The sequence below is a fragment of the Hippoglossus stenolepis genome, chromosome 10 (assembly GCF_022539355.2).
Source record: "Hippoglossus stenolepis isolate QCI-W04-F060 chromosome 10, HSTE1.2, whole genome shotgun sequence".
NCBI classification, from domain to species: domain Eukaryota; kingdom Metazoa; phylum Chordata; class Actinopteri; order Pleuronectiformes; family Pleuronectidae; genus Hippoglossus; species Hippoglossus stenolepis.
The window spans coordinates 9764441-9776710 of NC_061492.1; the positions used below are offsets into that span (position 1 = coordinate 9764441).

Sequence of the window (12270 nt, forward strand, 5' to 3'; positions counted from 1 at the left end):
TACACACTGAACCTTTAAATGGTGCAACATTTTGACAAGGAACATGATCAACTTATTGTAAAAAAATAAATAATAGCGACTTTAAATAGGTGTCATACCCTTTGGATTTGTCCCAGTTGTTATTTTAAACACAAACTATTAGATATGCATATCATGGCTGTAATCAACCAATCACTGAAATGTGTAGTCTTTACAATCTGATTCAAGTGTAAAAACACAAAATAAGTCCAAGTATTTATCACCTTTCGCTGTGACAAACCTAAAATACTCAGAATTTGAAGGAAGCATCACAAAAATAAAATTACACACAGCAGCTTTAATCAATAAGCTGTGATTCAAAGTTGTCAGGAAATGAAACATGAGGAAGTCCAAGGGCAGGGTTGAAAATGTGTCATTGGTAATATATGAGGCCATTTATATTGGAAGAGAGTCTCCTTGCAGTAACAGTGAATCATTTCCTCCAGAGAAACTGATTTGAGGGGCAGAAGTCTTCCTGTGCAAAAGCAAACAACAGAAACATTCACAGTAAGGGGTTCACAATTATTCCACACTATTAGAAGTAATTTAAAGGCACATTTTGTCACCCAGCTGTAAATAAAATAAAACAATGGAAACCACAAAAAAGACACAATTGGAAGTGAATAACAAAAACATTACTTTTTAGATCAGTTATGTACATGAAAAATGTATTTGTATATTCTAATATTGCAGGTTATTTTGTATTGCTATGTTCAGAATGTAGCTTCACTAATACCCTCATACCCCCCCACTTAAAACAATGTGGCTTTAAAAAGTCATATTTCCCTTTGGAGCTGTGGGCTCATAAATAATGAACCGTGACAAAATCTGCACTTTATTGTGATGGATTATCACAGTAAAAAAAAAAAGAAGGAATCTAGTATCGTTTGTATGTTGTTGTTATTAACCTGAAATTCGTAATAATTTAATCTCTGATGTGTCTGCACCTACTCCGGACACACGTGCTGAAATTGATGAAAACTGTGATTATTTTTTAATGTTTAATAAAGAGGGAAATGTAAAATGATTTCTACGTCAGAATGTCTTTGTGTCAAATGTGAAATACTCGTCAGTATCTGAAAATCTTTCATGTGGCTGCGGTTAAAATCCTTCAGAGACATGTTGGAGGATATCGAGCTCCATGTGTTTTCTTATTTTTGTGACTGAGGCACAGAGTCTTTTGGGATTCAGCCATTTTCTGTGAGACTTCCTGAGTCTTCCATACTTGACAGCTCATTTGCGTGCAACATTTTTCATGACCTCGTAAGCCGCTTTCACGCCAGAGGCATTACAGCTTTGTTGTGTCAACACAGTAAATGTGGGTGGAAAAAGAAAAGAACAGTAAACAGTGTATTCAAGATTATTTTAATATTATTAATATGTATACTTTAGGCTTTAGAAATATAACTATCAATGACAAAACTTCCACTGCCGTAATGGTAGTTTGCTTAGGCCCCCATCAGATCAATTTATTACAATATACACATTATGATACAGAGCAGATTTGAATCTGAAATAATATTAAAATAAATGCTAAATAGATAAAGGTTTTAATAGTTTTTTAAAAATCATTTTCATCACCTACTGTATTAGCCATCAGTGAGTTCTGAGCACACCCAAAAATGTAAAGCCATTTTCTCTTCTAATAAACTAATTTAAGTGCAAACAATTTTTTTTTCTTTAAAAAGACTATGATTGCAGCATCAAGCTTGATAGATTCAGATTTCATGATTGAGGATGTTAAAGCCGAGTGTAACAAGGCAGTCCTCAACCCTCTCTCTCTTTTTTTGTTCCATTAGAGTAGTTATAAAAACAAACAACGAAATAACTAACAAAATCAGTGCAAAGTCATCGAAGGGGGGATTCTACCCGAGAGCAGACAGAAGTGGGGGGTGAATGTGGATGGATGCAAAATTTTCAGATGCTCACGCACTTGGTCATAAAAGGATAGTTCACTCAAAAGTCCATAGGAGTCTGTGACCTCCCCTGAGCCCCGACTGGGCTACGTCACAAGGTTAACACCGATAATGAAAATGAAATGAACTATCCCTTTACTTTCAAGCCACAGTTTGTCTGGTTCGCATCTAGCAAAAGCCAAGCCTGAATTCCAGAGGGGACAACAGTCCGATGAGATCTGACGTGAAAGAAATACATTTTTTTTTAAAAGAATCTAAAATGCGTTAAAACTCCAGAAAAAAAAAAAAGTACATAGTCCACAAATGCACCACTTTTTTCTTCCTTCAATCCTCAAGTGAGTGATAAACGGAAAAAAAAACAACAGAAAAGCCATAAACAAAAAAATCGGGAGGTAGGAGGGGTATAAAAGAAAAGGAAAACTTGCAATGCTTGCAGGGTGAAGAGCAGCATCAGACTCTGGGTTGCAGGGTTCTTTAGCAGCAGAAATATTGTGGCTATACTACTGTTCCACTGGGAGAGCTGGCTTGGTTTTGGGATGACAATAAACCCTGGAAAAAGGAAAACAAGGAGATTTGCATTGGGAAAGTTCACATACTGTAGCAAAAAAAAGAAAAAAGAAAGAAAAGAAAAGAACCAAGCAACAAATAGCTCTTTGAAAAGGAAAGTCAGCCTCTAGCCTCCTCTTTCCCCATCACAGTCCCCTGCGCTTGATTAAAAGGCTGTGCACAGCAAAGTGGATGCAGAGTGTACGCTGGGAGACTAACGCCGCTTCTGAGAGGTTTGCTCGATCAAGGCACTTCTCTTGTACTCGGGATTGGACCATCGCCTTGTTTTTTAACGTCCTACTCTGACCTTTGAGGGTACTTTCGAGGGCACAACGACTTGAATCAGTTATTAAAGTTCTATCGCTTCTCTCCTCTTTAGCACCAAATCCTTAACGATATAAAATAAAGTTTGTTGGAATCTCTTTCTGATTGTTTAACACTCATCACACTTTTCTCAAGACTGAACTCAACCACTGCCTCTTCCACTTCACCTCTTGTTTGTGTTTAGTGGTTCGTATCCACCGATCAGCAGCAGCATTAAAACTGGTTTTCATGTTGTGGTTTATCTGAGTATTTTTGATGTAGCGAAGCCATAAAACCATGGGAAATAACAAACTATAAAATAAAGTTTCAAATCACATTACTGATTGTTTATCTCCAATATTCAGAGGAAACTTTTAATATATGAAGAATTCTAAACAGAGTTTGGTGTTTTTGTTAAACCGGCAGCTCTTCTGGTTCAGGAAGCTGGGGATCATGGGTATATCCACAGTCAGAACTCCGGTCATCACATTGATAGGCTTTTTTTCTCTCTACACGAAAAACCACTTCACTGCTCAGACATGGAGCCCAACAGCATTGATCACTGTGTGGCTACAGAGGTTTGTTGCTCGAAAACCAGTTTCATTGTTGTGGCTGAACTTTTTATTCAGCCCCAAACTGAATACGAGGTTATTTTGCATCATATTTGCTCCATTTTCTTTCCAATAAGACATTAAAAACAATACTCTAGTCCAAAAATTCCACTAGTGAGTGTGATCCTGATCCATAGACAATAGTCTTACAGGTTATTATTTGGCAAAACGTAAAAACACCATAATATCATGGTGTTGTTCTGAATTTCACTTCAGAGACATTTGCTGAATGCTCCAAGTGTCTGTCAATGTCCGACTGGTTAAAAGTGACCCTCTCACTGGACTAACTAACCTTCACACTGCTGGTTGGGTTCATAATGTGCGTCTCGTTCTGTCAAAAGCTCTTAAAACATAGACAAAAGCAAACAGTCTAGAGGGGTAAAGTATTCAGGGACTAGTACATATTAAGGTGTAAGCATGTGAGAGACTGCAGAGATTCTTAGGGCAAAGTAGCAATTTGCAGAAAAGCTGAAAACATGAGTGTAGCAGATGACTTCTCAGCTATGCTGCTATGCATTGTGGAATGATTATGATGAACCAATGAACACGCCTCTTATGGATTAACATATTTCCCCTCACAGGTCTACACAGGAAGTCTTTCTTATCAGAATGTATTAAATAGCCAGACTTTAAATTTGTCAAAGCGTTGGTTATATCTTTTAACTGGAAAGCAGCTGAACGCTAAAGTCTGATATGTTACTCGCCTGCCTGCAGAGACTCACATTCTGACTATCAAAGCTAAAAATGCTCTTCCAAATGTGTGTTTTAAGCTTTGAGAACACATCTCGACTTTCAGTTACAGCCCATCAATTGGTTTTAGGACGGCTAAAGATTGACAAACAACATCACCACTTCTAATTCCCCCACATTTCCTACGTTAAAAAGAACTTACCACTTTGCCTGGCCTCGCCCATGTGCAAATAAATCCCTCCTGACAAGCAGTCACTAAACAGTCCTCTAAAAATATGAGTACAGTCAGTCTCTCGTGTGCTATCTTTTTACAGATGAGGGGCTCGAGGAGGGGCACGTCCTCCATGCGCGGGCACAGCAGCGTGCCCAGAGTCTTTGCAGGGTCCGTTTTGGTTTTTGTCAGCAGGTTGAGCTTGTCGCTGCTCTTACTGCTGATGTGACCCATGCTGTGGTTGCGTTTGTGGTCCTTCTCTGGGTGCCGCTCCTTCCTATCGTGGAGGGACAGCGTGGCAAACTTGCTCACACCCGTGGCGATGGCACTGTCCATAATTCCACTGCCGATTCCACCACCGCTGCCGGCCTTGTTGGTATTGTTTGCCGTCGTCGTTGTGGTGGTGGTGGTGGTGGTGGTGGCGGCTGAGTGGGGTAGGCTGTTGGAGCGCGGTAATGCGGTCGAGAGAGAGTTAATGCCGGGAGTATTGGCACCACTGTTGTTTCCATTAGTAGCGTTACTAGAGGTGTTAGTGATTATTGTAGCACCCGCAGGAGGAGGGCTGGTAGCATTCATCACGTTCGTGTGTGTCCGTGTCCGTGAGAGCGGAAGATGCGGGAAAAGGATATCCTCAGTGAGGTCCCATAGGCACAGCTGAGTGTCCTGGCCCACGGAGCCAAACCGGTATGTCACACTAACAGGCCGGCTGTCCGTGGAGTTGCGCTTGGAGAGACGAGACTGCGTGCTGTTGGCCCGGTCTCGTCCGAAGTGGATCATCTGATCCTGGAAGTCCTCGTCGCTGCCACTGAACTCCATCGGGTCACTCTCTTCCACGCTGGTGGTGTAATGATCAAATGCCACCACACTCACCCACGACTTGTGCCCATGACCTCGGGCGATGACTCTACAGTCCAAGAACGACCACACAGTCACTAGATCGTCCTCTCCACCCGCAACTATGTACTTTCCATCGGGGCTCCAGCACACACACAACAAGCCACCGAAGTAGCTCTTCATGGTGCCGTGAAGCTCAACAGCGTCGAAGTTGAAGACCCGTAGGAAGCCGTCTTGGCTTACACAGGCCAAGAACTTCCCGTCTGGAGAGAAGGCAAACTCATTCAGAGCTCCCTCGCCCACTGTCCATTTGAGGAGAGGGTTCCGCGTGGATTTACTCTTACACGTGTGTACAGAGTAGTTCTCCCCCTGTTTGAGCAGCTGGTAGTGCGGTGCTGTGGTGCCACAGGTATGCTCCACGTTGTACAGGTACATATTTCCACTGGAGTGGGAGACGAGGAACAGGCTCTCGGAGCCCGGCACCCATTTCACACATGTTACTCTGGACTTGTCTATTAGTCTCTGGCAGGAGAGAGGGAAGGTTGAGGTTTTAGAGGCAGAAAGGGAGGGAGAGGGAAAGACAATGTCAGTAAAATATCATCTGGAAATATTTACAATTTCACATAGAAGTCTTACAACACTTATAATATTTGGTTTTAAAGCCCTCGTCAGGTAAAACACAAAAGTAGCTTTAAGTGCAAGAAAGGGTTCGAAAATTCTTTGAAGCCTTGAACTTTTTTATTCATTCACATTCTTTAAATTCAACATAAGAACAAGGAACACTTTTTAACAACATTAAGTAGAATTGACCTTTGAGATCAGGAGGAATACTCATACTAACTCCAAAGATCTTTTCCTCTATTGACGAGCACCAGCTACTTGTAGTAAACAATGTTCTCAAAACTCTTCTAATCCACCTTCTGTGCTTCAGAGACCCACCTCCTCGTTGAACAGCTTGCTCGTCTCCTTCTTGATGGGGTCAATGAGCTGTACCTGTCCCGCTGAGAAACCCACCAGCAGGGACACGCTCTCTGCCGTCGCCGTGAGGTGGTTGAAGTCATGGCAGGTGGGCTGCGTCCCCTTGTAGATGCGCTTGTCGATGGGCTTGCTCAGGTCAGCAGCCTGACAAGAAAAGACGTGAAAACACACACACGGGGTGAGTGTTGCACTCTTTGAAACCCAAAAACAAGTATATGCACTTTGTTGCACGACAAAAGCTGCTGTGGGTCAAACTGTCACATGACTGTGCAATCATGTTTTGTTCCTGTGCTTTATCTCAAACACAATGAAAGGGAATTCATAGCAGCTGAGCCATAGTTATTTACCTGATTTGTAAGAAGACCTTTATTAATTTAAATGTCTTGTAACCAAAGTGTGACAAATAACTTGAAGGTCACCCAATATCAGGAAGTACGGAGGTTTATATTTTTTCTCTGTTGATGGTTACGTACCAGCCATCATATGTTACGGTGTACCGTTACTTTTTACTGTCAGGGAAACAGTACTTTACAGCTGTGAACGAGACAACCTGAACATAGACCGCAGAGAACCAGTATAACAGTAGTTCCATCTGTTAATGAGTTACAGCTCACGCTGCGGGTAGAATGGAAAATTCTTTTGAGTGGAAGATGATGATTCAGTGGTTCCTCCTCCGCTGGTAGAGGTGACACTGAGTTGTTTATGTCTCACCTCGGAGACACAAAATGTCAAAGCAAGTAGGTTTTAGGTTTTAATAAAACTGCTCTTACGCCTGAAGATAGCAAGGACGGCATTGGCATTATCTCCTAAAGTCATGAATAACAAGCCTGTGATGACTCATTTTAAGTAAGAAAGTTGCAGACATGCACTAAAAAGAAAATGCAGCATCATCACAAGCTGTATGAGTCAGACTTGGTTTTTTTTTTTTAAGCTTTAAACCTGCAGCCACCTCCAGCAAAACACGTCAGAGAAAAGAAACAGCCACTCCAACCCAGGAATCAATAAGATGATGTATTGGGAATAAAAAGTATAACCTTCCATTTTTGGAACTGCGAAGATCGACAAGTCCGAGGTTGCTATTATTTCCACGCTCTGACTTGTGGCAGTTCCGGATTTGAACCCGTCTGTTGATGCGATCTCACACATGACAGCCACATGTTTGTGGGTCAGCTGTTTCCAGTCAAGACTGTGATGTGCACTCGGCTCAAAACCAGTTTGTGACAGAAGCCATGATTCTAATCAAGTGACAGACGCCAGTTTATTATCAGGATTCTGCAACATGGCAACTGGACGCTGGGGGCAACTCATCATAACAAGTCGTCACGTGATCCCCACTAGTCCACAAACCTCCTGTTTAGCTAGGAAACCATCAGACTGTCACGAGTCACGAGTTAGTGGATTCCATGACGTGCTGGTGACACAACAACCGCACAGAGCAGAGATGACACTGGGGAAAATGGAGGAGTTGCACCTGGTTGCACTTCCCCAACCAGCACAGGAAGTTAGCTCAGGTTGATCAGACGTGTTTTTAGAGCCAACTGTCGTTAAATGAACGGGGGGGACGTTAGCAATTAGCCTGTTAGCCACACGACTGTCCCGAGCACCATAAAACCGTGATGTGTCCACACCTGTCAGCCAGAGGGCGTCGACAGGTGTCAGTATACCCGCCATCCCCGCAGCACTCACAGCCCTGACAGCTTCAAATCAATCAAAATGACAGCTTCACCGAGAGGAGCCTCGCGACCCAGCCGGACTCAGACACTGTTGACGCGGCTCGGGAGCGGACTTTAGCCGCTGGCCTCGGTGCAGCCGCTGGCTCGCTAGCGTTAGCCAATAGCGCTGGTTAGCCGACACCCTAGCTTCGAGCTAACAAGCTAATTTGAAAGTCAAGCACCGGCCAGCGTCGCTTAACGCGGCCGACTGCGCCCCCGGACACCCGGACTAGCAGCCGGTGTGCCCCGGCATGTACCCCGGATCCCCCGCTGACGTTCGCACGCTACCTTCCGGACGCCTTTGTAGATGTAGAAGTAGAGCTCACGGCCCACATTGAAGCAGATCCGGTCGCCGTTGCCCGACTGGTCGTTGACGTTCACGAAGGAGACCTTGACGGGGTTGGAGCCCTGCGAGTTGAAAGGCACCCGGTTCGGGCGGCTGTACTCGGAGTGCGTGAGGAGCTTGTAGACGCCTTCCCGGGTGGTGAACTGAGTTTTGATCTCGTTCATCTCCTTCCCTCCTCCCTCCGCCGCCATCTTTGAAATTAACATTCATCCCTCTCCCCCCCCCCACCCAGGCCGGATCTTACGCACGGGCGGAGGGGGAGCGAGGAACCGAGCGGCCGGTGCTCCTCTCCCGGTCTCCCGGTCCCTCACCCTACGGTTCACCGGGGAAGTGGTGGTGGAGGAGGCTGTAATGAACTGTCCCAACTTTAAACTAGAACTATGTGGGATTACACGTTTTAAACACATGTTACTAATAGTCAATATATAAACAATACAAACCGGATAATTTCACTTATTTGTGATTATTTTGGTGATAATGGTTAAAATATTTCACTGTAAAAAAAACAAAAATGTTCTGCTTTTAAAACAACAGTGTAATACGAAGTGAAAAAAAAGAGAAACAGAAACAAGTATTATTTACAAACTGATGATGAAAACAAATAAAACGCTCAATGATTTAATATACAAATTCGGAAAAGGAGTACAAACTTCTCCATAAACCATTAATTACTAATTATATTATACTGAATCCAGCTTCCTATGTATCTTTAAATATGTTTTTTTGAACCTGTGCTCTATATTGTATATAATTCACAAAACATATATGTCATAATAAAGACAATATAAATAATAAAGAAATCGGGCTATAAATATATTTTATTTTGAAAAAGCAAACACCGGACGTTTTATTTTGTTAAAATGTCTAAACGAGTGTTTTTCAGCTCGTGCTCTCACCTGTGGAAACACATGGTCTCACATCAGGCACCTGGCAGGAGAAGAAGAAGACTCTCACTTCCAGGTGGGTATCAGGGTTTCTTTTAGTTGGAAATGTCCCCAAACTAATGTTAAATGCTGAAACATGAGCTGTGAGATATTTATTTCATTGGGATTTTGCTACTGCATCACTATGCTTTGATTTAACACCTTCTTCAGCAAAACATGCACCTGCAGTTTGTGTATTTGCTGCGTTTGAATGTGCTTATTATTGTAGATCACGCTGAGAGACACACACACCAAACAACATGGAGCAACTTGCTTTCAAGTACATGGTGAGATAAGTTCGGCTCATGTCAGAGAATCATTTCACCCACATGCATGTGCACTGTAGTGACCTGTGTTTCCTGTCAGGACATGTGCAAAGTGGAGTCCAGCACTGACACCGACTCAGAAATCAGTCCCAGATGGTCCGACACCAGCACCATGGTATGTTTTTTGTTTAGTCGAGCACAAGAGGAGAAGTGGTGATGTTTAAAAAGAGGTTAAGCCCAGTTCCAGAGATAACATTTTACATTGTACGTCTCCATCATATTTGATTTCCCTCCCCAGAGACTGACCCTGTATATCTGTAACCTCAGTACCAGCATGCACTGATCTTTTTTAATTTGAAAATGAGCCCAACAGTCTCCTTAAATTCAATCAAGCTGCACCAAATCTCACACAATCATAGATATCAGGTCCCCGTCCAGGCCTGGTGAAGCAGTGATAGTGTCAAAAAAGAAGTAAACAACATCCCTGGATCCACACCAAAATGATATGGCTTCTTTCCTGACCCTCACCACATCCTTCCACCAAGTTGCATGGTGATCCGTTCTGTTGTTTTTGTGCCATCTTGCTCACAAACAAACCAAAGATCTCTGACGTCCTCCCTGAACAGGGATGTGTGAGCAGCGCCCCGGAGAGTGGGACACTGCGTCGGACACTGAGGCCACTGAAACCTGCTGCAAGACATGGCTGCTCTTCTTTGGTAATTCAATTCACTTTATTTGCATTGCGCCAAATCCCGTACATACATTATCTCAAGCATTTTCACATAGTAAGTTGGTTCAGACCTCACAGTATTGTAGGTAAACCCAACACAAGGAGTAAAACCTTTGTGACTGTGGAGAGAAGAAAACTACATTATTAACAGGAAGACACCAGAACTGGACTCAGTGTGGGGCGGCCATCTGCCTCGACCGGTTGGGGTGAGGAGAGAAATGGGGGAGAGAGAGGAGAGGTGGAGGGAAGGGTAGAGAAAGACCAGGAGCACTTGTCAGACAGGTTGTTTAAATGACTACAGTTAGTATTAATATTATTACACTCCTTTCATGTATCAAAAATCCTGCTCCTCTCCTATGTGTTCATGTGATCGTCTGTGTGCTTATATTTGTAGTTTTTGGACCCGTACGACGGCAGCTCTGAGGATTCTGATGAGTCACACTTCGATGTTAGTGTCTCCAGGCGAACACGGCAACAGGGAGGAGGAGGAGGGGGGCGTCGGTTCCTGGGCCGCAGCAGGAGATTTATCCTCCACCACCCTGCTTCTGTTGCCCTCAGAGACGTGATGAAAGATGGGACGAGAGATCCTGCGACAGCGCAGCAGCTGCAGCATCCCGTGGACGTCCAGATGAAATGTGGGAGTGACTCCGAGCTGTGGGTCTATGAGCTCGACACTCTGCCCTCCCACAGCGACAGGGAAGTCTGTGGAGATCTTGCAGCAAAAAAGACAAACGATTCCCCAGCATGCGCCCAAACCATGGATATCGAGTTGCAACTTCATGATTCTGGCCTGCTCGCTTCGAGATCCTCAACGCCCCACATGCCAGGACCCCTCACCCCGGTGGGAAGGGGCTCGTCCTGGATGCTGGACAGCTCCTCGGAGAGATCTCCCAGCCCGTGTGACCTCAGATCCCTTTACAAGAGAAAGCTCGGCCTCCCTGGAGCTGAAGTGGTGGAAGTGGGGCAAAGGAAGAGGCAGTGTGTCGTCAACATGGGGGAGGAAGAGGCGGGGGACTCTGCATCCGAACCATGTTAGACCCATCCGATGATGGACTGACAGAATGAAGTTCTTCTGTGATATTAAAAGCTTTAAAATGAGGTTTAATGACATACTGTATATAGTTAATTTAAAAAGCATTTGGATTTATTTTTCTACCTTGAGTAATTTCACACACTCGCAGGTGATAGGTCTGTTTGAACACGTTTTTGTTTGGAGGAATTACCATGGTGACCTGGTCCTAATGACTGACCCGACATCCAAGACACACTCCGTCAATGAAGAAACATTCAGTATGAGCCCCTCCTGATTAAAACAGCAACAGCTCTCCCTGAAATTTAGTCAGAGATGCTGCTTTAAAATCCAGTGTTCTCAAAATTATATGCTTTACTTTCTACAATTTGACCCAAATATAGAAAAAAAAACTGAATATCGAATTATTCTCCAGCATCTCCATCTGGCTCAGTGGGTTTCTTCCGGGTGCCCTAGTTTTTCCTCCCACACTTCAAACACAAACAGGTCAGGATAATTGGTGTATTTATGTGAATGAAATGAATAAGAGTGCAGCAGTAAGAAAACAAGGCTGTGTCAGAGTGAAAAGTAGTTTTGAAGAAGCGCTCAAGAACCTACATTAGCCAGCCCCTTCTGACAAGTTCATTCTGAGAGGGAAGCTGAACTAAATGAGGACACACGTTCATCAATTTCAGACATTGTTCTAACACCATTTCTGTCATTCTGGATGCCTGTGTGTGGTTTCTTTCTGGAAAATAAATTGTTCATGTCAGTTCTCTTGCAGACTGGAGTCCTATAAATATATACAGCCAACTGTACTACTGTTAATTCCTCTTGGAAATAGATATTATCGATAAAAAGCTACAATTAGTCCTATTCAGTTTTGACAAACATAAGAGTGTGTTTGTTGTAGACAAGGTCTTAACTCTTATATCCTGTTATGCCAATCAAGTGTTGGGACTTCTGCTTTCAAAGTTCATCCTGACCAGCAGGTGGCAGCAACACATTGAATATGAAGTCAAGCTTTACCAGTGGAGCCTCCAGAATGTTTCCATAAATATTTGAATAATACTCATTGATCAAATGTTCCACAATCAAAGACAGTGTAGAACAGGAACTTGCATGAGGTCAATGGGTATACACTGAGATTTACAGAATATATAAATAACACAGCAAT

The 12270-nt window shown here is 43.4% G+C and overlaps 2 protein-coding genes across 2 annotated transcripts; one reads left to right on the forward strand and one right to left on the reverse strand.

Annotated features, from left to right (window-relative positions):
- Positions 1-1369: 1369 nt before the first annotated feature.
- wdr20a (WD repeat domain 20a) lies at positions 1370-8485 on the reverse strand. Its single transcript, XM_035168177.2, has 4 exons — positions 8108-8485; positions 6069-6251; positions 4287-5651; positions 1370-2483 (listed from the first exon to the last, which is right to left on the reverse strand). Exons 1-4 carry the CDS (start codon positions 8369-8371, stop codon positions 2430-2432), a joined length of 1866 nt encoding a protein of 621 aa, XP_035024068.2. The 5' UTR covers positions 8372-8485; the 3' UTR covers positions 1370-2429.
- A 30-nt stretch (positions 8486-8515) lies between these two features.
- On the forward strand, positions 8516-11876 carry LOC124852599. The gene is made up of 5 exons (XM_047341686.1): positions 8516-9125; positions 9318-9375; positions 9455-9529; positions 9981-10070; positions 10479-11876. Exons 2-5 carry the CDS (start codon positions 9349-9351, stop codon positions 11118-11120), a joined length of 834 nt encoding a protein of 277 aa, XP_047197642.1. The 5' UTR covers positions 8516-9125; positions 9318-9348; the 3' UTR covers positions 11121-11876.
- The last annotated feature ends 394 nt before the right edge of the window (positions 11877-12270 follow it).